The sequence below is a fragment of the Canis lupus genome, chromosome 26 (genome assembly GCF_003254725.2).
Source record: "Canis lupus dingo isolate Sandy chromosome 26, ASM325472v2, whole genome shotgun sequence".
NCBI classification, from domain to species: Eukaryota; Metazoa; Chordata; class Mammalia; order Carnivora; family Canidae; genus Canis; species Canis lupus.
The window spans coordinates 27370689-27396441 of record NC_064268.1 but is presented as its reverse complement, the minus strand read 5'-3'; the positions used below and the strand labels follow the sequence as shown (position 1 = coordinate 27396441).

At 40.0% G+C, this 25753-nt stretch overlaps 1 protein-coding gene across 7 annotated transcripts in view; it reads right to left on the bottom strand.

Annotated features, from left to right (window-relative positions):
* Positions 1–25753, bottom strand: part of SPECC1L (sperm antigen with calponin homology and coiled-coil domains 1 like) — a 132783-nt gene that overhangs the window by 11772 nt on the left and 95258 nt on the right. For 6 of the 7 annotated variants that reach the window (XM_025474699.3, XM_049101919.1, XM_025474692.3 and 3 more), the window contains 2 exons: positions 25514–25670; positions 21765–21867 (listed from right to left, as the gene is read on the bottom strand). In XM_025474699.3, the coding sequence (XP_025330484.3) occupies positions 21765–21867; positions 25514–25670 (260 nt within the window). The remainder of the gene's footprint in view (positions 1–21764; positions 21868–25513; positions 25671–25753) is intronic. The other variant, XM_049101921.1, reaches the window with a different exon arrangement.

Below are 25753 nucleotides of genomic sequence, written 5' to 3'. Positions count from 1 at the left end.
GCACAGGAATGTTCACAGCAGCATTATTCACAATAGCCAATATATGGAAACAACCGAGCAACAAACATCTACCAAGGAAGAAAATAGATAAACACAGTGTGGTATGTCCATACAATATAATATTAAAGAAAATGAAGTGCTGATACATGTTACAACGTGGATAAATCTTGAAACATTCTTTGTGTCTAGCTAGAAGAAAGATAGACACAAAGGCCACATATTGCATGACTCCATTTATATGCAGTATCCAAACCAGTGAGATCCAGAGACTGAGAGCAGATGAGTGATGGCAGGGGCTGGGAATACAGAGTGACTGCCAATGGGGATGGGGGTTTCCCTTTGGGGTAAAGAAAAGTTCAGGAACCAGACAGTGGTGATAGCTGCATAATACTGTGAATGTACTTTAATGCCCCTGAACTGTGAACTAAAAAATGGCTGGAATGGTAAAATTTTAGGTTACGTCTGTTTTACCACAGTAAAACAAAACAAAACAAAAACAACTGGCAGATGTTCTGAAGTAGTTCATGCTCAATAAACTCTATACACTGAGTAAATCTCATAAGGAACCAACTTATCCTCGAGTGTGCACTCAACATACATTGCTTAAATGTAACGACTCAAGAGTGGGTTTTATGGGAATTTTTATGGCCCTACTTAAAAAAAAAAATTCTTAAAAACAAACAAGTAGCTGAACATAGGAGGCAGGGTATCAAGCTGCTCCCCTCACCTCTAGGATAAACTGAGTAACTGCGGTAACCAAAAAGGAACATGATACAGCATTCTCTGTGTACGGTCATTCCAAAGTCACAGGAGCGAGGCCACCATGGTTCCTTGGGTGAGGTAGCCAGATTTAACCACAATGATGCTGCCCAAAGTAGCAAGCATACTTCTAAGATACAGCTCCAACTATACTGAAGCTTCACAAAAACAAAATTTAAAGTATAATTACATTTTGGGTTTAATGTGCTATAAATTGTTTTAGTCAAATGAACCTATTTTGGGGGAACAATTCAGGATAAGTTAGCAAATGCCACCCTAAGAGATGAGATTAAGTCCCCATGATTCCCATAAACCCTTCCAAAGGGAGACTTTTCGCAGGAACTAGGATGCCTGTTTTTTTTGAAAATTTAGGAAAACTGCCACTAGGAATGGACAGTAGGCCAGAATTGCTGGCTAGGTCATAACTGATTCATGAGCCTTGGGCATGTTGTGAGTAGTCTTATGAGAAGATTAGGAATTAGTCCTGCCTTTTCTAGATTTAGTTTAGCCTTGGCAGGGGTTATTACTCACTAAAATGCAATTTGAACTAAAGGAGACACACTCATAGCAATCCTCAAGCGACATTTACCATGGCTTGTGCTCTGGGGAAGGGCTTGGTGGAGGAGGAGAGAAGCTGTATCTTCTCGTCCTAACCCCCAACAACTTTCCTGAGATTTTGTGTGTCTGATGGCAAGAAAATCAGGCACTCCAAAACATCCACAGGAGGGCTTCCCTTAGTTTATCCTTAAAACAAATGCCACCAATTTTGTACTCAGGCTCTGAAACAGATGGATGCAGGCCAATCTGGGTGGTGTGGGCCTTGAAAGCTGCCCCATGTAAGAAGCCATGGCTCACACAAAGACCCTATTCAAATACCTTCTCTGAGAAAAGATGACAGGAATAAGCTCTTTACCTTGCAAGGCTGACTGTGCTCCTCCTTTTTTAAGTCTTAGGAAATTCTTTATACCGATGTGAAAGCCACCGCTCTGGAAAAGCAGAGTGGTGTTATAGAAGTATCATGGGTTTTAGAGTCCCGCTGACCTGGGCTTTGAATATTGGGGCCACTCCCTAATAGTTCCAAGACTGTGGGGGCAGTTTACCTGGAGAAATCTGCACTCTCTCGTATGCAAAATGGGAAAGATAACCCAATTATGAGGATTTACTAAGACAGAGTCTGTGAGGTACATGAAACAGTGCCTTTGGCTGGAGCTTGGCACATCCTGTCCCCTTCTCCTACCTCCCCCAAGATAGTGCTGATCCCACGTTCTAGACCACAAATAAGTGTGAGACAGCAGACTTCTGTTCCCGCCCAGGAGAAGCCCTGGAGTACCAGAAGCCAGCCATGCTGGTTCCACGTTCACATCTAGTTCACACCTGGAACTTCAGGACACTTGCTGTCTACTCTACTAGTTCACACCTGGAACTTCAGGACACTTGCTGTCTGGGCCGGAGATAAAGATCTGATGGCTCTGTGACAGTCACACAGGCTTCTGTTACAGCTCTCCCTGTGCCTATTGCAACAAATAGCACTTATATGACTTAATTTCCCTGTTTCAGGCATATTCTTGCCAAACACTGACCTGAAGATCTAGCACACTCTTCAGACACTTCACAAAGGTTTGTTGAATACTGCTGAATAATGTGCTCGTTTAAGAAAGCTCTGAGGAAAAAAAAAAAAAACAAAAAAACAAAAAAACAAAAAAAAAAAAGAAAGCTCTGAGGGAAAGTAGAGAAATTCAGGGGGAAAAAGAGTCCAGAGGATCTGAAAGGTTCAGTATGGAGGTAGGTCTTTAAAAAAAAAAAAAAAAAAAAAAAGCTTCAGCTTCTAAAGATGAGGGCTGCTAGAAGACAGCACTTAAGCATGAAGGATAGACACTAAGTATACCTAGACTCACCCAAATACCTTAAATTTGAAAAATGTAATTCTTGCACAGAAGGATACTACCACACGGAGACCACAAGACACTATTAATTCTACACAGAGCAAAGATTTAGACCACTGCACTGGTAGTGGGCCCTTAGCAGGGGGCATTTGATTGCATCATTATCCTCTCGGTACTCACATTTCAGGGGAGAATCTCCTGCCCCTCAGAACACTCTCTGATACATACCTAGACAGAACATGAGCCTAGAAGGACTACTGGTCTTCCCCAGCATGGCACCTCCCTTTCATAGGGAATGTATCTGGTCTGACCCAGAACACTGAAGTGCAAGGCTGCCTGTTTGCGAAGTGGCTGTGGTCTTTCAGTAGCTTGGGAAGGAAATGATCTGAGCAAAGGGATGCTCAAGCGTATACTCACCTTAAGATGAACTTATCTTATTGCTTATGGCAGGGATTAAAGTGTTCTTTTAAATCTGTCAGGGTATTTGTTTCTACATCTACCATTTTGGCAAGGGAAAATGGCAAAACATTTCAAAACAGGTATCACACCTATGGAACCACCCTCTCCTACAGCCAAACTCAGTGGTTTACTTACCACCCCCCCCCTATTTTTTAAGATTTTATTTATTTGACAGAGAGTGTAAGAGAACACAAGCAGGCGGATGGGCAGAGGGAGAGGGAGAAGCAGGCTCCCCACTGAGCAGGGAACCCGATGCAGGGCTCAATCCCAAGGACCCTGGTATTGTGACCTGAGCCAAAGACAGGCACTTAACCAACTGAGTCACCCAGGCGCCCCTTACCTTCCCATTAGTGCAGTAAATGTGAAGGGAAATGGTGAAACACTTTACTCTGGACCAAATATCATCAGATACCACCAGTGGGAGAACATGATGCTGTTACGAGGGAGGGGAGGAACCTGCGTTCCATTAGGGCCTTGTGTGTGGCACTTTACTCCTGACCCCATACTGACTTTTCTGGTTTTGTTTTGCATGCAAGTTGGTTACAAGCACTTTTTGTGGTTTCTTGCTCTAAAACACATTAGGATACAGCCAGATAGAGAGGGTTGAGGGTCACAAGGAAGGATGTGATGCAGCAAAAGTATAAATATAAAGGCTAGTCAAAACGATTCTACACAGTACAGTCATGAATGCTTATGATTACAAATCTGAGTCATTAAAAAGGTTAAATTATGCCCAGGAAAAGGCATCATTTTAAAAGGCCTGGAAATATTATTATGTTTCAGAAATAATTTTGAAAGTTCCTTGAGGGCAAAGGTCATGCTCTAGACTGCATCATATCCTTCCTTGTACTTGACCATTCTGGTTGTGCACAGGCACCTCAGTGAAGAAGATACAGGGATGGCAAATAAGCACAAGGAGGGATCCCTGGGTGGCGCAGTGGTTTAGCGCCTGCCTTTGGCCCAGAGCGCGATCCTGGAGACCCAGGATCAAATCCCACATCAGGCTCCCAGTGCATGGAGCCTGCTTCTCCCTCTGCCTGTGTCTCTGCCTCTCTCTCTCTCACTGTGTGCCTATCATAAATAAATAAAAATTAAAAAAAAAAAAAAAGCACAAGGAAAGATGCTCAACACCATTAGTTCCCAGGCGACTGGAAAATTAAAACCATGATGAGGTATCACCACACAGTTATTCAAGTGGCTGAAGCAGACTGCACAAAGTCTTGGTGAGGATGTAAAGGAACTGAAATTGTCGCACACTGCTGGTGCAGCCATTCTGGAAGATAGTATGGCAGCTTCTTAAAAAGTGACACTTAGGGACACCTGGGTGGCTCAGTAGTCAAGCATTCCTTTTGCTCAGGGCATGATCCCAAGGGTCCTGGAATCGAGTCCCACATCAGGCTCCCCGCAGGAAGCTTGCTTTTCCCTCTGCCTATGTCTCTGCTCTTCTCTCTGTGTCTCTCATGAATAAACAAAATCTTAAAAAAAAAAAAAAAGTGACACCTATACCTACCACATAATCCAGCCAATCCATTTTTTAGATGTCTGTGCAAACTCCCTGCACATGAATATTCACAGGAGCTTTACTTAAAAGCAGTAACTGGAGATTACCCAATGTCTAACAAGAGCTGAACGGATAAACAAATGGTGATGTCTCCATAAAATGGACTTGCTCTTCAGAATAAAAAAAGGAAATGAATTACTGATATACACAATATGAATAAATCTCACAATCATTATGCTAAGTGACAGAAGCCAGAACCCTCCCCAAATTATACACACTATTGTCCCATTTATATGAAATTATAAAAATGCAAACACTACACAGTGATAGCAGATCGTGGTTGCCAGGGGGGTGGCGGTGGGAGAAGGTAGGACGAAGGGGGTACAAAGAGGCTTAAGGAATCTTCTACGGACACTGATATACTCACTGTGGGTGGGGATGGTTTCACAGGCATATATATATATGTCAAAAATCATCAAATTGTAAACTTTCAATATGTGCAGCTGATTATATGTCAGTTCTACCTCAATGCAACTGTTTTTTTAAAACAAGGGATCCCAGGGCCACAAACACATTTAGCTGCCCACCTAGGTTCTCTCCGTTTTTAAGCTTTGTACTTCCTAGTGTTTCACAGTGCTGTAACTGTGAAGCGGTTCACAGTTAAACCACGGCGGAACCAGACAGTTCAAGTGACCGATGGCACTCACACCCTGGGTGGGCTCTGAGAAGGAAGACGGTCACGTCCCTGAGTTCTCAGGACGCCAAGTGATTTGGTACGCAGAACTGTACAGGCAAACACATCTAGCTTTCGTAAGGTGGACTTCTTCGCCAGACTGTCCCTACTCTACCCAGGTTCCCTCTCACCTGTGAGGCAGTATTTTTAAAAAATATCATTATAAGGGTATGCCAGGTTAGTGTCCTGTTATTAGCTGCTCTACTTAAATAAAAGACAACAGTCTCTGTGGCAGATTGGATTTTTCAAAAAAGGCCACAGCAGTAGTATTTCTGGCCCTATATCCTCTCTAGAACCTTGCTGCGTCCATCAGGAGGTGGAATCTAGCTCCCTTCCTCTTGCAACTGGACAGGCCTTTGTGACTGACTCGACTAACAGAATGTGGCAGAAAGAGATGTTGCGTGACTCCTAAGTCATAAAAAAAAAAATGAGGGGTTTTTGCTCATCTCTCTCTCTTGGGACATTTGCCCTGGAACACAGCCAGCATGCTGTGAGGAAGCCCAGGCCACAGGGAGAGGCTGCGTGTAGGCTTCTGGTCCCGGCCCAGAGAAAATCTCAGCCACCGTCAGCCACCAGACATGATGAGGGAAGGAGCCTCAGATGAAGCTGAATGGAGTAGACCGGAGATGTCCCCAGTAAGCCTATAGATTTATGAGCAAAATAAATGTCATCATTATTTTAAGCCATTAACTTTTGGGGTGCTGTTTGTTATGTATGTAGCAGTAGGTAACCAGACCAGCCTCCTTTCTCCTGAATCTAAAGAGCCCATTTGTAAAGGAAACTAGTGTGTCTTTCCTCCTCCCTCCAGTATCTAATGGTTAATTACCCTTTCCATAATTATATATCAGGAGGCAGCAATAGAGCATCTTTACAAATTACCTGCTTCTACAAACAGAGAGGTCACCCTAAATTTCCTGAATGACCTCAGGCTAAACTCATTTGTGAAAAGCCAGAGCATCATGTATATAATAAAATTAACCTGTCAAATTTCAACTCCTCTGTAGACTTCATATTGTTATGCTGGCATCCCATCCAAAGTGAATGAAACACAAAGACACACACACACACACAATTTTCTCATGATGTAAGGCAGTAAAGGACCGTGTGTGCTATCTGATACATAAAGATTATTTGACCCAGATAATTTAATGATTCTGCTTTTAGCAAAATAATTAAGCAGCTCCTGAAAATGTTACTTATTTGATTTCTCTTCTATTTCTCAGCATTACTCATAATAAAAATACCCATTTACTGGAAACTTAGTGAAGAGCCTGGGACCCTGCTAGGGAGGCAGGATGGTCAGTAGAGAGAACACAGGGCTGGGTGTTTGGGGGCCCAGATGTATGATCTCAGGCAAGCCTGACACTTCTCTGATTTGCAATCCCATCACCTAAGAAGTCAAACCTCCATCTGCAGGACTCCCAGGGGTCACTGCAAGTCTGATGTTCTCCAACTTCTGAGAGTGGAATTGTGGGTGTTAATTCAAATTAAGTACTTCAAATTTTATCTAAGCAAATGAACTTGTGAGACCATCATCTTACAGCTAACCAAGAACACTGACAATCAACCGTTTCCTACATTCAGCAGGTCTTCTCTGTGGCTGGGAGTCCAATGGGGAAAGGATGAGGGGAAGAGGAGCAGACTGCTGAGGTACGGACAGAGGAGGACAGGCCTCTCCGGATCCGTGCAAACTCGTCAGGTCCCTCTCGCTTCTCGCACTTCCACAGGCCCATTCTGTCAATGGAACCATGACAGGAACCCGTGAGACTGCTATCGCCGTGTGCAGCCCACCATGCCTGAGTATCCTTGCACATTCACGGGCCCCAAATGCAGCTCTGAATGATGCTCTCAATGAGAAAAGTAAACATCAGCACTTAAGAACTGGTGTCAGTGTGGGGGGGAGGGAGATAAATCTTGACTAGGTAGTGTCACCTAAGGCACACAAGATCGCTGATCAAACTAATGTATTGTAATGGTATTATGCAATTAATTTAAAAAAATTATAGCTTTGACATTTCTGTAAATAGATGTTAACAGTGGCTGTCAAATTATGTTTAAACAGAACTCAAGAAGTACATTGTGATTCTGGGAAAACTTTGTTTCCCAGCTGCTATGTTTGGCATTAAAGGGAATCCCCTGAAAACAGGAAACCACTCTTTTACTACACTGTGACCATGAGGCCATCTGCCTAACCTCCACCGTGTGCATCAGAGGACACAGGCCTGTGAAGAGCCCTGAGATGTGAGCTCTCGGTGGACATGTGAACTTCATGCCAGGCTGCTGCTAGCTTCCTGGACAAGAAGGCACAGAATGAATGACCAGGCTGTGGCAGGTGTGGCAGGTGTGAGAAGCTGCCTGGAGAGAGTGGGTGAGTATATGGAAGTCCACATAAAGAACGGGTAGGACTACAACAAACCTGCCATTCCCTTTCCCTTTGTTCAAGTATTTTTAACCCCTGGAACACAGTGGTATTTACAAACAATAAGATCTTTCTGCATGAAACTTAAGTTTCCAACCAAACTGACAATGTAAAATTTAAAAAAGAATTTAGACTTTCAATCTAGATTTAATTCCGATCAAAACCCTTATCTACTGCCTGCACCTTTTTGATTTTTTAACTCTGGGAAGTCATTCCTGTGACCTAAGATTCCAGTTATAGAAGAGGAAATGAAACCATCTAAGCTTTGCGTTGACTATCAGGAATTCCAAATGTATTATTTTAACTGCACTCTATTTATTGGCGGCACTCCCGGCTTTCCTGATCTCTCTCATTCCACCCTCCCCTGCCTCAGTTCTAACTGGTATCATGAAGACAGGGCGCTAGGAAAATGGAGAGGGAAGACAGGGAAGGAAGGACTGGAGGGGAAGAGGCACTCCATGATGTTTCTGGCTTGTGAGATTGAAGACCTCGCCGAAAAGGAATGGGAGTATCAATAGAAATACCATTTGGACAGTGTTGGATAGACCAGGGGCCGGGGGTTGCGTGTGCAGGGGACACTTCTCTATTCCCTGTCTCAGCATGCAGCGAACAAGAGGAATTACAAGAAATCTGAGCTTTTCAGGTTAGGAAAGCTACTTTCTACAAAGAATCCCACTCACCCCACAAGTTTCAGAATGCTGGAAATGCAGTGGCCTGAGGGAATGTGGCAAACGCCAGAAGCCTGGGCTACCCAGGTAGACACTAGCACGTATCATATGAACACTTCATAAATTTATTAAGAGAACTTCCTTTTCTCCTACTTGTCTACAGGCAGTCTAATATTTCAAAGGAAGCTGTGGGAGACTGAGCTATTTTTATCTGTCCACTAGTTCTTACTCTACTGATTCTTCAGTCCACGGGGACACACAATTCTGGGAGAAGAAAGGCTAAGTGTTCCTTTGTTGTTGTTGCTTAGTGAAAGAGGGTGGGGGGAAAAGAAATCCAAAAAGGAAGCATGCAAGGAAACTTCCAGCTGTGGGGGAAGAGAGGTCCACAATTCCTCCCTGTAAAAAACAAATATAAAACTGGACAAAATTGTCAAAAATAATAATTTCAGGGCTCTGGGAATTAATCAAAGGCAAATAATTTCAGGTAAGAACAGGGAGTCTATAGCCCTCATGCCTAAAATTGCTCGCATCTGTCTTCCTCTTTTATTTAAGAAAAAAAAAAAAAAGTAATACTGAGTAAAGCAATAATTATAACCCTGTACTACTGGGTTTATAACACAAATATAATGCATATGATAATAATAGCACAAAGGAAAAGGGAAGAAAAAGTTGCACTGGAGAAAAAGTTGCTATATTTCACCATATTAAGGCAGAAAAACCTTAAATCAACGGGGATAAGATGTGTATTGTAATCCTCAGAAGACTCACTAGAAGAATAACTTTAAAAATATGGTAATATTCAACCATGTGCTACCTGCAAGAAGTACACACACTAGAGAAATGTATAGCACATTAAATATAATCAAGAAAAAGACAGACTGGCTATATTAATATAAAGAAAGTATTTCACAGCACAGAATATTCTCAGGGATAAAGAAGGTCATTTTATAACGGCAGAGGTAAATTTCTCAAGACGACATAATTCTTCATATTTAAGTACCAGTAATAATTTAAAATGCATTGTTGGGATCCCTGGGTGGCACAAGCGGTTTGGCGCCTGCCTTTGGCCCAGGGTGCGATCCTGGAGACCCGGGATCGAATCCCACATTGGGCTCCCGGTGCATGGAGCCTGCTTCTCCCTCTGCCTGTGTGTGTCTCTGCCTCTCTCTCTCTCTCTCTCTCTCTGTGACTATCATAAATAAATAAAAATTAAGAAAAAAATGCATTGTTAAAACTACAAGGAGAAATAGAGAAATCTACAACTATAATCAAAAGACTGTAATGTTGCCTTTTATCAAAAATTGATAGAATACGTAGCTAGAAAATAGATACGAAGATATGATCAATAGTCAATGAATGGTATCTAATTAACATTTATAGAGCCTTTCTCCAACAACAGCAGATTAGCATTTTCTTAAATGGTAGTCATATTCTGTGCCACAAAATGAGTCTCAATAAATTTAAAAAGATCCAAGTCATAAGAAAGTACATTCTCTGACCACAATCAAAATAAGTTAGAAATCAGTAACAGAAAGATCTCTGAAAAATCCTCAAGTGTTTGGAAACTAAATGAAATACTTCTAAATAATCCACTGATCAAAGAAAAAATCAAAACAGAAAAGTATTTTGAACTGAATGAAAATGAATCAAAATCAAAATTTGTGGGATGCCACCAAATGAGTACTTAGGGGAAACATTTCTAGCAAGAAGTGTCTACAGCAGAAAAGAAGAAAAGCTTCAAATGATGACAACTCTACCATAAGAAACTAAAGAGAAAGAACAAATAAAACCTGATTAGTAAGCAGAAGTAAGTAAATAATAAAGGCCAGAGAAAAAAAGCAATGAGACAGAAAAACAGAAATAATAAAGAAAATAAATTAAAAAACTGGTTCATTGAGAAGATAAATTTTATAAACCTCTAGCTAGATTAATAAGGAAAAAAGGGAAAATACACAAGTTGCATTATCAGGAATGAGAGCAGAAACAACACTTCAGAGTCTACTGGTACCTATAAGAAAGGAATATTATGAACATTATGCCAATAAATTCTACAACTCAGATGAAATGAATAGATTCCCTGAAACACACAGCCAGCCAAACTTCGCTCAAGAAGAAATAGATAATCTGAATAGCCCTATGTCTCTATTAAAGCAACTGGATTTGTAGTTAAAATGTTCCTACAAAGACAACCAGACCAGATGACTTCACTGGGGAATTCTACCAAATATTTAAGAAGGAAGAAATAGCAACTGTAAATAAACTTTTCCAGAAACCTAGAGAAGAAAGAATTCCTACCAACTTATTCTACAGTCAACATTACTGATACCAAATCCTGGTAAAGAGATTATTAACAAAGAAAACTGCAGATCAATATATCTCTTAGACACATATGCAAAAATTTGATTTACTTTTTAAAAGATTTTATTTATTCATTCATGAGAGACACGCAGAGAAAAGCAGAGACACAGAGGGAGAGGCAGGCTCCTCAAAGGGAGCCTGATGGGGGACTCGAAACCTGGACCGGGACCATGCCCTAAGCTGAAGGGAGACGCTCAACCGCTGAGCCACCCAGGCACTCCAGATGCTAAAACTCAAAACAAAATTTTAGCAAGTTGAATTTAACTTGTTAAAAAGGATAATACATCATAGCTAAGTGGAGTTTGTCCAAGGAATGCAAGGTTGCTTTACCACTAAAAATAAATTATCTTAAGCAAATAATGGATCAAAGAAGAATTCACAAGATAAATTAGAAAATAATTAGGGAAAAGTAAAAGTAAAACGTGACATACGAAAACTTATGGGACACACAGAAAGCAGTTTAGGGGAAGTTTATAGCAATAAACTCTTACATATTAAAAAATAAGAAAGATCTCAAATCAACAAACTGACTTTAAAATAAGTAACCAGAAAAATAAGAACAAACTAAACCTAAAGCTAGTAAAAGAAAGTAAGTAAAGATCAGGGCAGAGATAAACCAAAGAGAATAGACAAATAGAAAAAAAAATCAATGAAATCAAAAGTTGCAAAATCGACAAACTTTAGCTAAATTGACTCAGGAAAAAAGAGAGAAGCCTCAAATTACTAAAATCAGAAATGAAACCAAGTGAGAATATTATACCAAGTCTATGGAAATGAAAAGGATTATAACACAGTACTATAAACAACTGTCTGCCAACAAACTGGATTACTAGATAAAATGGGAAAATTTCAGAAACACAAAAGCTATCAAGACTGAATTACAAAGAACAGAAAATCTGGGATCCCTGGGTGGCTCAGCAGTTTAGCGCCTGCCTTCGGCCCAGGGCGTGATCCTGGGGTCCCGAGATCGAGTCCCAAATCAGGCTCCCTGTGTGGAGTCTGCTTCTCCCTCTGCTTGTGTCTCTGCCTCTCTCTCTCTCAAATTGTGTCTCTCATGAATAAATAAATAAAATCTTAAAAAAAAAAAAGAACAAAAAATCTGAATAGATGTTTAACTAGTAAGATAACTGAATCGGTAACCAAAAAAAAAAAAAAGAAAAAAAAAAGAAAAAAAAAAACAAACCCAAACCAAACCAAACCACACCAAACCACACCAAACCACACCAAACCAAACCAAACCAAACCAAACCAAACCAAACCAAAACACTCCCAGTAAAGAAAAGCCCTTGACCTGATCACTTCAGTGATGAATTCTACCCAACATTTAAAGAACTTCTCAAAAAACTGAAGAGGAGGAAATAGTTTCTATCTCATTCTATGAGGCCACCATTACTTTGAAACCAAAGCCAGGCAAAGATACTACCAGAGAACAATGCTCCAGGCCAGTATCCATTATGAACACTGATATAAAAATCCTCAACAAAATACTAGCAAACCAAATTTAGTGCAGCACATTAAAAGGATTATACACCATGACCAAGTAGGACTTATTTCTGGAATGCAAGGATGGTTCACAACATACAAAAATCAACTAATGTGATATACTAACTACATTAACAGAATGAAAGGGAAAGAACCCATGTGATGATCTCAGTTGATACACAAAAAGCATGTGATAAAATTCAACAACCTTTCATGATAAAAATACTTGAAAAATAGGAATAGAAGAAAACTACCTCCATACTATAAAAAGCTATATATGAAAAAACCACAGCAAACATCATACTCAATGGTGAAAAACTGAAAGCTCTTTTCTACACTGAGGAAGAACAAGCCAAGGACATCTACTTTTGCTACTTCTACTCAACATAGTTCTGGAAGTTCTAACCAGGGCAATTAGGGAAGAAAGAGAAATAAAAGGCATCCATATTGAAGATGAAGAAGTAAAATCATCTCTGTCTGCAGATGATATGTCTTCTATGTAGATAACCCTGAACAGTTAGATTTAATAAATGAATTCAGCAAAGTAGCAGAATCAAGGTCAATATACAAAAATCAGCTGCATTTCTATACAGTAACAATGACCAACGAACAATGTAATTTCCTAAAAAGGAAATTACAAAATAATTCTATTTACAAGAGCACCAGAAAGAATAAAACAATTCGGAACCAACTTAATCCAGAAGGTAAAAGATTGGGATCCCTGGGTGGCGCAGCGGTTTGGCGCCTGCCTTTGGCCCAGGGCGCGATCCTGGAGACCCGGGATCGAATCCCACGTCAGGCTCCCGGTGCATGGAGCCTGCTTCTCCCTCTGCCTATGTCTCTGCCTCTCTCTCTCTCTCTCTCTGTGACTATCATAAATAAATAAAAAAAAAAAAAAAAAAAAGACCAGAGCATCCTGGCTCTTTAAAAAAAAAAAAAACAGAAGGTAAAAGATTTGTATGATAAAACCCCAGATTCATGGGTTGGAAGACTTAATACTATTGTGGTGTTATTACCCAAAGTAATCTACAGATTCAATGCAATTTCTACCAATGTTCCAAGGACATTTTTTTTTTTTTTTTTTTTTCAGAAATAGCAAAACCCTCCTAAAATCCATACGGAATCTCAAGCAACCCTGAATAGTCAAGACAATCTTAAAAAGGTAAGAACAAAGCTAGAGGACTCATACTTCCTGATTTCAAAATTTACTGCATAGCTCCAGCGATAAAAATAGTGTGGTACCAGCAGAGGCAAACCTATAGAATAGAGTAGAATAAAGAGACCAGAGACAAACCATTACGTTTTAAATAGTCAAGGAAATAAGTGAATAAACTGTGTAATAGTCAAAGGAATTGACAAAGGTCCCAACACCATTCAATGCGGAAAGGAGATTTTTCAATAAAATGAGGCTGAAGTGGTTACCCTCCTGGCAGCAGCTTCTGCTGAATCTAAACTGACCTCAGCACACCTTAGGACAGGACAGGCAAACTTGAGGGCAAAAGCTAAGTCAAGCACTGACTTTGCTACTCTGGCATTGTCTTTTCCCTGGGATTTAGGACCTCCAGATCATGACTGTCTTAGTAGCTTTAAATTTGAACCTTAGCATCCCTACTCAGAGAGTCTAGCTCCGGACCACTGCTTTCTGTTTGGTCTCTGCCTCATTAGCCAACCAAGGGTTTAAAAAAATAGGGGTGAATACAGGGCTCAATTCAACGTGTTCTTTCTGCAATTTTGGCTCCTGCCAAATTGGTCTTAGCTGCCTAGGTTATTTCTCAATACTTTCAAATACACACACAGATATACACACAAACTATTTTAAACAAAATAATAGTTCTCTAGTAGAGACTGATACTGTACCTAAACAGAAGTTCATATTTAGTTTTAATTACTGCTATATTTTTACTGACTAGTACATAATCATCCTGAGAAGAGAAAACGTCTTTTTATCTCCTGATTCTGCTTTAACACCCAGAGCACTATCTGGCACACACCTTAGTATGTATGTAACAAGTTACTTTTTATCAGGAAAAACTGCTGGAAAGCAAGCAAAGCACAGCACATAAAACATCACTTCCAAATCATTCAAGTCTGTCAGTTCCTCTGCCTCCACCTATCCCCACTTAAGACATGTACAATCTTTTCTTCTCTAGCCAAGCATTAGTGACCAAATCCCTCAATAAAACTGTGCATTCTTAATGCTTATTTGAGATTAAATTACCTCAGGCAGTTCTAAAAGCTTTTTTTGTTGTTGTTTACTAAAACTATTTTGTACTAGATTAAGTGATTTCATTATCCTTTGGATTAACTAATCCAATTGTAGGTCTGGCATTTTATCAGAAAAAAAGATTTTTCATCCAAAGTAAAGCTCTCTTAAATTAACCTTTAGAGGCCCCTTGACTGTATTCAATTAAGTTTTTCCAGACAAGAAAACAATGGTACAGCAGAAGCTGCTGAATATAAGTTTTAGAAGAAAATATATACTGAAAGTAAAAATTATTTTCTTATTTTCCTTATCAATCTGATATTGTCAATCCCTAAACAAACAGCCAGAAGAACTGAAAGCAGTTGCCTCTGGGAAGCAGAAATTACAGAGGTTATGAAATAGAACAATGGATTAGCACTTTTCCCTATAAGCACTTAAGAATTATTAATGTTAGCTGCATATTTAAATTAAATTTAAAAGCATAACCGTAGAAAAAATAAAAACATAATGGGTACAAACTGAGGCACTAATTTAAAAAACAAGGAAGATTTAATCATTAAAGCAATAGTGCTGAAGGTTGTTTATGTGATGCCACGGACTCATGAGATGGCCTTAAGGCCGTCATTTATCCAGTGGAGCTTTTAGTCCCACATCTGTAAACCTGACAGTAAATAAGAATGCCAAGGTCCTTTCAACAGTAATGATTCTAGTATTCTAAGACTTCAGTGAATAATAAGTGGCAGGACACAATTTAAAAGAGAAAATGTATTTGTTAGATGAAAGGCAAACTCACAAGGGCTTATTTTGTAATGGATGGTTAATGAAGTTACAGTGATTAGCACAATTATTTTAGGATGACTCCTAAGAGAGTTAAAGGAAGATGATATGGTATTAGGGAATCTATCTCTGCTGATGAGACAGCTCCTACGACATAAAGCATGCATGGTCCAAGCATTAATGCTGCATTTGGGGCCTGAGAGAGCAGTATGTGCTGAGTGTCACGTAACAGTTCCTGCTCTCGTGAGCTAGTCAAGTGTCACAATCTGCCCTTTCCTGCGGACTCTGAGTAGTCAGAGACCAAAAAAATTGGTCCCAAACTGCTGCCTCCAAAGGATGGGTATGTTCATCCATATTTATAGCTAGATAAGGAAAAGGCTCTGGCGCTGCTTATGTGGCTCTTGACAAATTAAGAGCTCTATCAGATCTATCTTTCTGTTTAGAAAAAGATTATGCATTTCAGACTGTCCAGTTTTAACTCACAGACTTTGAAATCAAAGAACCAGCATCCTATTTTTGAACAGCAAGAATAGAGATGTGTCTGCAGGAAACAAAAGCAGGACAAACAAAAAAGCCATACGTATATATCATTACAAAAGTGTCCATAGGAAGCAAAGAAAGGGGAAATTGGGTTTGTAGCAGAAGACTGTCTAGTGTCCAGAAAGGCTTTTCTTTCTGTATGTTAACTATTCTGTTTTCCATATTTCCTCCTGTATGTAAGTACCCACTAAAGGAAAAAAAAACTTGAAATTATTAATTGAAGTTTTTAAGTTTTTTTTAATAAATTAATTTTTTATTGGTGTTCAATTAAGTTTTCAAGTTTTTGAATTGATTTGTGTTTTTTTTTTTAAACAGTTGGAATACCTCTTAATAAATGTTTCCTTACAAAAGCAGCAATAGGTGCGGGATATCTGTGTAATGTCCACTTTACACGGCAGAAAGATAAGAGGAATTCTTTGGTATGCCCATTTCTAAAAGTCTTAATGGGGGAACCATCTGGAACCAGCTACACAACAAAGCCTACATTCACCTAAGCCTCAAGGGTTTTCTTGTGGGGATTCCCACACTGTAAACTAAGCAGCATGCATGGAGTTTGCAGGGAAAACCTCCAGGTCCCCCTGAAGGTTTCCTCAAAGCATCCCCAATTAGCCTCTCTTCTCATTCCCCCAGGTTTGTGTTTTGTTTTTTAACCAATATGATGTCCCTTAAAATCACAGAGCCAGAGAATTTAGGTGGGAAGGAATTAAGAGCCACTGATTTAATGCTTGAATCCTCTCAATCAACTTGATTATTTAACTTTTTAATCAACTTTATACATGGCAAAGTTCTATAGCCTATGGGAAGTAATTTATAATTACCTCAAATTATTCAACTTACATAGCAGTCTGGGAAAATGTAGAATTTATATTACCAAACAGCACCCGATTACCATCAAAGAAAATAATAATTTAAAAATCTATTAAACTAGAAAATGTGCATGACTGCCTCAGTTACTCCTCCATTTCTACAGAAGAAAAAAGTAAGGCTCAAAGAAGCTAAGTAATTTGCATGAAGTCACGTAGTAGGGGCAGAGGTGACGCTCAAACTTACCTGACACTCACATCCACGGTCTTAATCACTATTCTATGTGTGATTCTCAGTGTGATCTATGCATCACCTGCAGTATTTGTAAAAATGCAGATCCCAGGGTCTCATTTTATACCGTTAGAATTATAAATCTTTAGTTGTGGTTCTCAGGAATCTGCTTTTCCCCCACAATCTTCACAGGTTTTTACACACGGGGTTGAGAACCCCAGTTCTAAAAATGAACCTCTATTGTAGTCCATTACACTCAATATACAGGCTCAGACATTTATTAGCTTTGTCATGTCCTGAGCCTTATGGCAGATTGCTCATAGGCTAGAAAGGAAGACAGACATCCAAACAACTTTAGTACCCTTGTGATACATTCTGTAGAGTTTGGGAACACAGGGAAAATGAACTACAGATGTAAAGACCCCCAAAGAATATGCCCTAAAATATAGCAAACATTCTCCTGGATTGAAGTCAAGAAAGAACTTGGCTCCCCGGTTTCTGTGAGGAGGGAGTAGAGAAGAGCACATGTGAAGAATGAATCCCTGCAGCGGTGAAGCAGGTGCACAAACTATTTTGCATAGATGCTGTTCTCAAATCCGAAGGAACAGACACTCCCTAGATGGAAGGAGTGGAGTGAGGGGATGGTGAAGCATTCAGGATCAAGATGAAACTGAGGAGTTCATAAGAATGAGGAGTCAATAAGGCTACGTGCAAGGGTCAAATTGATCACAGGGGATCTTGTTCTCCATACTGAGGATCTTGGGCTACAACTGCATGGCAAAGAGGAAGTAGCTTCCAGATCACAATTTTATTTATTTATTTTTAAAGATTTTATTTATTTATTCATGAGAGACATATATAGAGAGGCAGAGACACAGACAGAGGGAGAAGCAGGCTCCATGCAGAAGCCCGATGTGGGACTCGATTCTGGGACTCCAGGATTGCACCCTGGGCTGAAGGTAGGAGCTGAACCGCTGAGCCACTCAGGCATCCCCAGATCACGATTTTAAACCAGTTTTGCAGCAGAGTAGAAGATGGACATGAGGATAAGGAAAATTACTTATGTACATGCAAAAACCTGTACACAGTGTTTATTGCAGCATAAATATAATAGTCAAAACAACCAAAACGTCCATCAATAGATGAACTGAAAATATGTGGTATAGCCAAACAATGGAATATTATTTGGGCACAAAAAGGAATAAAGTACTGACAACACAGACCACAGCATGGATGAACCTTGAAAACATAATGCTACATGAAACAGCCAGTCCACAAAAGCCCACATAAATGATTCCATGTATATGAAATGTCCAGGATAGGGATCCCTGGGTGGCGCAGCGGTTTAGTGCCTGCCTTTGGCCGGGATCGAGTCCCATGTCGGGCTCCCAGTGCATGGAGCCTGCTTCTCCCTCTGCCTGTGTCTCTGCCTCTCTTTCTCTCTCTCTCTCTGTGTGACTATCATAAAAAAAAAAAAAAAAAAAAAAAAAAGGAAGAAATGTCCAGGATAGGCAAATATATGGAGATAGAAAGTTGGGTGCCTGGGTGGATCAGTGGTTGAGCGTCTGCCTTTGGCTAGGGCATGATCCTAGGGCCCAGGAATTGAGTCCCACATCGGGCTCCCTGCATGGAGCCTGATTCTCCCTCTGCCTGTGTCTGCCTCTCTCTCTCTGTGTCTCTCATGAATAAAGAAATAAAACCTTAAAACACACACACACACACACACAAAAACAAAACTTCATTCTCAGTTTTCATTACTAGTATATAGGAAATTCAAGTGATGGGGTGCCTGGTGGCTCAGGTAGTTAAGCATCCAACTCTTGATTTTGGGTCATGTCATGACTTCAGAGACCTGAGTTTCATGTGGGCTCTCAATCATGTGATTGAGCCCACAGTGGACTCTGTGCTGGGCATAAAGCCTGCTTACAAATTTCTCTCTCCCTCTGCTCCTCCCCACCCAAACTCACTCTCTCTCTTAAAAAAAAAAAAAAGAAATGTAAGTGATTTTAGTATACTGACCTGTATCCTGCAATTTAGCTGAACGTTTATTAGCTCTAACAGTTTGTATGTTAATTCTTTAAGGTCTTCTAGACATAAATCATGTTATCTACAAACAGAGATGATTTTATTTATTCCTTTTCAATAACTTTTCTCTCTTGCCCAACTGTTCTAGCTAGAATTTCCAGAAAAAACACTGAATAGAAGTGGTAAGGGGGGTGGTACCTCGGTGGCTCACATGGTTAAGTGTCTCCCTTTGGCTCAGGTCATAATCCCAGAATCCTGGGATCAAGCCCCAAGTCAGGCTCTGTTCAGCAAGGAGCCTGCCTCTCCCTTTCTCTCTGCCTGCTCTTCCTCCTGCTTGTGTGAGCATGCTCCCTCTTTCTGTCAAATAAATAATAAATATAATCTTTAAAAATAAAGGTGGTGAGGGGGACATCCTTTCTTGTTCCTAATCTTAGAGGGAAAGCTTCCAAAGTCTTTCACCATGAAGTATGCTATCAGCTGCAGGTTTTGCACAGATGCCCTTTAACAGACTGAGAAAGTTCCCTTCTATTCCTAATTGCTCGCTGCTTTTTTTTTTTTTTTTTCAAATCAGAATTGGGTATTTAATTTTGTCAAATATTCTTTCTTTGCCTATTGACAAGTTTATCTTGTTTTTTTCCCTCTTTATTCTACTGAGATATATATTACACTGATTTATCATATCCTGAACCAACCTTGCATTCTTGGGATAAATCCCACTTGGTCTTAGTATAGGATTCTTTTTATCTGCTCCTGGATTGTTTGCCAGTATTTTGTTGAGAATTTTTGCATAAGGAATATTAACACATGGTTTTCTTTTTTCTTCCTTTTAAAGATTTTATTTATTTATTCATGAGAAACAGAGAGAGAGAGAGAGAGAGAGAGAAAGGCAGAGACACAGGCAGAGGGAGAAGCAGGCTCCATGCAGGGAGCCCGATGTGGGACTCGATCCTGGGACTCCAGGATCACGCCTTGGGCTGAAGGCAGGCGCTAAACCGCTGAGCTACCCAGGGATCCCCAACACATGGTTTTCTTATGACTTTCTTTCTGGCTTGGTTAATCAGGGTAATATTGGCCTCACAGAATGAGGCAGTGTTCTCTCTTCTGTTTTTGGAAAAGTTTGAGAAAGACTGGTGTTAATTCTTCTAAACATTTGGCAGAATTCATCAATGAAGCTATCTGGTCATGGGCTTTTTTTTGTTGGAAGTGTTTTAATTATTAATTCAATCTCTTTTGTTGTTATAGATCTATTCATATTTCCTTCTTGAGACTTTTTTTAAAGATTTATTTATATGAAAGAGAGAGAAAGAGCACACACAAATGGGGGAGGAGCAGAGGGGGAAGGAGAGAAACAAGTAGATTCTGCAGTGAGCACAGAACCCAACATGAGGCTTGATCCCAGGACTCTGAGACCATGACCTTAGTCAAAACTGAGTCAGACACCCAATTAGCTGAGCCACCCAGGTACCCTCTTCTTGAGTGATTTTTGACAATGTGTTTCTAAGAATTTGTCCTTTCATATCTAGGTTACCCAATGTGTCAGTGTACAGCTGATCAGAGTATTTCCTTTTAAATATTCCTATGATTACTATTATTTACTAAGTAAATAAATATTTCTTGTTTCTGTGAGGTCACTTGGGATATCCCCTCTTTTATTCCGGATTTTTAGCCAGCTCTCTTTTTCCTTTGTCCATCTAGCTAAAGGTTTGTCAATTTGTTGATTTTTTAAGATAACCAATTTCTGGTTTCATTAATCTTCTTGCCTGTTTTGTTCGCTCTAATCTTATGTCTTTCCTTCTGATTGCTTCAGTTTGGTTTACTCTTTTTCTACTTTCTTAAAGTGAAAGGTCAGGTTATTGATTTGAGATGTTTCATTTTAAAGGTAGATGGCTATAAACTTCTCTCAGAGAGCTGCTCTCAGTGCCTCCTGTAATTTTCAGTATGTTGTGCTTCACTTTCACTCTCCTTATTTTCTATTTCCCTTGTGACTTATTCTTGCTCTCTCTTTTTAAAGATTTTATTTATTTATTCATGAGAGACACGGAGTGAGAGGCAGAGACATAGGCAGAGGGAGGAGGCGGCACCCTGTGGGGAGCCCAATGTGGGACTCGACCCCAGGATCCCAGGATCCCAGGATCATGCCTCTGAGCCAAAGGCAGACGCTCAACCACTGAGCTACCCAGGTGCCCCTCTTGTGATTTATTCTTTGGCCCACTGGTTATTTAGAATTTAATTGTGTTTAATTTCCACTTAGTTGTGAATCTTCCTTCTGTTATACATTTCTAATTTTATTCCACTGTGGTCAGAAAAGATACTTGATTAATCTCTATCTTTGTTCAAATTTATTGAGACATTTTATGACCCAACATATATCCTATCCTGTAATGTTCTATGTGCACCTGAGAAGAATCTTTACTCTGCTGTGGTTGGGTAGGTCTAATTAGTTATATACACACATACACACACGCACACAAATACTACCTAGTATCAAGTTCAAGTCTTGCATGTCCTTGTTGATTTTCTATCTACTTATATCCTGATCATTTACCTTTTTTATTGCTGTGTAATTTTTTATTGCAGTGAAATATACATAAAATATATAATATAAAATTTATCATTTTAGCCATTAATGAAAATATTAAAGTAAAATAAATCTATTTTCACTCTTAGTCCAGATGAGACCTCAATGAAGGCAGTTAACAGGACTTAATTAAAGTATTATAGAACAGCTGAATAAAAGTACTAGAAAGATTAGCTACTCTGGAAAGGTAAAAAACTGATGCCACCCAAGTGACACTTGGCCAAGTTTGGGATAGATTTTGTGTTGAATGTATTCCTGAAATTCAGTACAGGATTTTCCATTTAATGTGAGCCCTGGTATGGCCACTGCTCAAGTGGGACAAAGGAACCGATATGACTGATTACCTGATAGCCTTCTGTTTTCTTCTGACACCACTTTAGCAAAGCATTCCTCTTCGAACCTCCATATTCTCTCGCCAATGCTGACAGAGGGTCCTTCCTTTCTTCCCTACGTGAAAATAAGGAACTGAAAGTTAAAATATACTTTATTTGAGCACCATTATAAACCAGAAACCCCACAAGGGAGAGTGCTGGTTTGCATTTTTGAATAGGATAACTGCACACAGTAAGGCATCTAATAGCAAGATGTATCTTTTCATTCATTTGATTTTACTTGTCAATTTTTACAGGGCCCTCAGAGACCTACCACTGTTGGGGGTTTCTGCTATCTGAAGGGAGGGACTCTTATTATCCACATGGAAACTGGCAAAGATTCAGTACAGTGAATCCACATCCACAATTGATGGAACACATTCCAGAATGCTCAAAAGGAGGAAAGATAACCTGACACAGCAGCATCTGAAAGCTGTCATGGCTGTCTTTCACTCAGTATCTTACCCTTCCATGATCTTTATGCTTTAGTTTTTTATTTTACTCATTTTTGTCTCCTTTTATGTCCTCAATCATTTCCGCTTTTTTTTTTTTTTAAGATTTTATTTATTTATTCATGAGAGATACAGCGAGAGAGAGAGGCAGAGACACAGGCAGAGGGAGAAGCAGGCTCCATGCAGGGAGCCCGACATGGGACTCAATCCCAGGTCTCCAGGATCACACCCCAGGCTGTAGGCAGCACTAAACCGCTGCGCTAACAGGGCTGCCCTCATTTCCGCTTTTTATTTTTTTATTTTTTTTATTTTTTTTATTTTTTTTATTTTTTTTTTTTTTTAATTTTTATTTTATTTATGATAGTCGCACAGAGAGAGAGAGAGAGAAGCAGATAGGCAGAGGGAGAAGCAGGCTCCATGCACCGGGAGCCTGACGTGGGATTCGATCCTGGGTCTCCAGGATCGCGCCCTGGGCCAAAGGCAGGCGCCAAACCGCTGCGCCACCCAGGGATCCCTCATTTCCGCTTTTTAAAAAACAAATCACTTTCTATAAATACAAAAGGCAAGATTACGCAAGGGGAAGGGTTATAAGGCATACTTCCTACCTTCAAGGTGCTTACAACTGGGGAAGGCAGATAAGACACAGATGGCAACAAACAACCATAAAACATCTCAAACGTGTTTATTGCTAAGTTATACACTGGGCAATGGGTAGTGAAAACACAGGGGCCCTGCCCCCTCAAAGAACTTCAGATTTTACTATAAGATAGATATACCACAGAAAAAGAAAAGAAGGAAGGGAGGGAGGACGGACGAACCCAAAATGGTTACTTATAACTCATTTCTTAAAATTCTAGGGTACTTTTGGGTACTATTCAATTTCCTCAGAGGCAGAACAAATATCTTGCTCTAGATGAGACAATGAAAGAGAAAAGATTTGTGATCACTTGTGTTGATGCAAAGGAGGTATATAACCCTGTATATCCTGAACCAAATCCTTCCTGTTGGTAAGTACTTCAGATTACCTGGAGTGAGAGTACTTCTAAAATAACCTGCTCATTGACAAGTGGCATGCCCTTGAAAGCTTGGTGTATTTTTTAGGGATTACTTTATAAACAAAGCAGAGATTTTACCCCACACCCCATAAACTTAGTCCAATAACTGACCTAAAGGTTCTTATGCTATAAGTGGCTTAGTATTTTTAGCACTGATTCTATCTGTATTCACCCTTCAAAGTTAGGAAATCAAAGAGTACAGCTTAGAATTGAAGCTTTTCCAATTGAGAGGTGCACTGAAGCAGCACCAGTTTGATTTATCTTAGAACCAGAAATAAAATACAAAAATTTCCAAAAACAGTTAAGACTGCTGCCCTGAAGAAATATACTTTAATGCTTGCATGCCAGCCCACCGGACACCTGCTTTGGTTTAAAAGTTCAAAGAAGTTTGTTATAATACCACTGAACGTAGGAAAAGAGAATGAACATAAAGTTAAGATATGTCAACAAACACAAAAAAGCGAGCCAAATAAATAAATAAATCTCCATCATGCTTAAAACTACTATAATCAGTGTGAACGGTTTACTCTGGCTCACATCAGGTCTGTTTGTTTACAGAAACAGCTTAAAAAGCATCAAAGAATAATTCTATGGTCTATAATAGGAAGCAGCAGAAAAAGAGCCTCTCAGAGCTGGAAGGTCATCTCTTATAACTTTTTCATTGTAAGATGAAGACACCTTCCAGGAGATGCCTTGTTGGAAGTCAAAGCTTCTGAGTAGGGAAGCTAGGAAGAGTGGGTGCCCTTTCCACAGGAACACTGTAGGTAGCCTACCACCCAGGACAGACACAAGCACAGTGAGCGCTCTCCCTACATCAGCCTGGGCAGAGCGACAACCACCCTCATCACTGTACACCTACTTGCTCTGATGGTGCACTGTTTATGGGACCACTATTTCTAAGAGGCTGGGCCTCTAGAGGCAGGGCTCAAAACGTAAGTATATATTTTGAGTTTGAGAGGCCAACTATTCCATTTTATCCTCATACCTCTAAGTCAATATAAAGCTAAATTAGTTTTGAAACTCACTCCTATCCCTCCTTCTTCTCAGTATAACTCAACAGTTTTCCTCATCCCTATATACAATATATGCTGTGTTTCTTAAATGTTTTTTTCCCTCTAAATGATAATGACTTCTTTGTCCCAAATGACTTCTGACATATGAGAAATATGAATAAAATGTACTATTACATTTTCAGATATTGTTTACCAGTGATCAATGTGGCGTCATGTTCTCAGTTTCCAGTCTAAAACAATTAGAGTCCCCTTTGGTAGTTCTTCTTTCATTCCTTTTCTAGAAATCTATTGCCAAAATCAATCATCTCTCCCTTTGAAAAGGCTCCTGAGTCTCACGCTCCCTTCACCATTTCCACTGCTATCATCAGGATCCAGACTTGGGGGCAGCCCCGGTGGCGCAGCAGTTTAGCGCCGCCTGCAGCCCAGGGCATGATCCTGGAGACCCGGGATTGAGTCCCACAAGAGGCTCCCTGCATGGAGCCTGCTTCTCCCTCTGCCTGTGTCTCTGCTACTCTCTCTCTCTGTATCTCTATGAATAAATAAATAAAATCTTAAAAAAAAAAAAAAAAAAAGATCCAGACTTGGTATCTTTGTCCAGGAACATCACATTATTTTAGTTGTGTTCCCAAACTTTTGTCCACAACAGAAGAATCCTTGAATCACCTTCTCATGTTGATTTACTAATCCCACTTCATAGCTACTACCATATCCAAGTGACTTAAATCGTTCTATGCCTAGTTATACCCTACTGTCAATCTTTTCTTCCGCAGCCCCTGGATGTGGTAGGTCCACACCTTTCTCTGGCCTTCTGTACCCATCCTTTGTGCATTTGCATTTGCAGTACCACCTATCCACAGCTCCCCCAACCCTCAGTTACTCACCCTTCTGTACTTTGGCTCCAATCGCCAACCCATCCTCCCCACCCAGACACCACTCCTCTCAGAAGCCTTCCCTAACCCTCCACCCAAGCCCAGTATTCTGATTCTACAAAACTTACTTTTGGGGAAATGAATCACCTTTTCCTGTTACCTTGCTTTTTATTATACCATCTTACCCAATTCTGGGCAAAGAAGAATAAAACATTTAATAACACAAAGAAAAGAAAAATCAGTGCTTGATTGCCATTATTTACAACCTGATCATTAATCTCCAAAGGCCAAGAGAGGTAAGCATGAAATGCATCAGTATTAACTGTTCGCTACCTTATCCGACTTCGGGTGGTAGGGGTAACAGATGCCGTGGGAGAAGAGGACAGGGAAAGCTGTGGAGATGTAGTTCCCATAGCCATAAGAGAGGCCGGTGATGCTCCTTCAGGTGCAGAGATGTCTCGTTTCATCTCTTCACTACTTCGTCGAGACACTGATTGTGAGAAATAGTCATTATGCATTTTGTATAAATGCAGAAAAACATTTACTTTTATAAAACACTTTTAAATTGAGTTC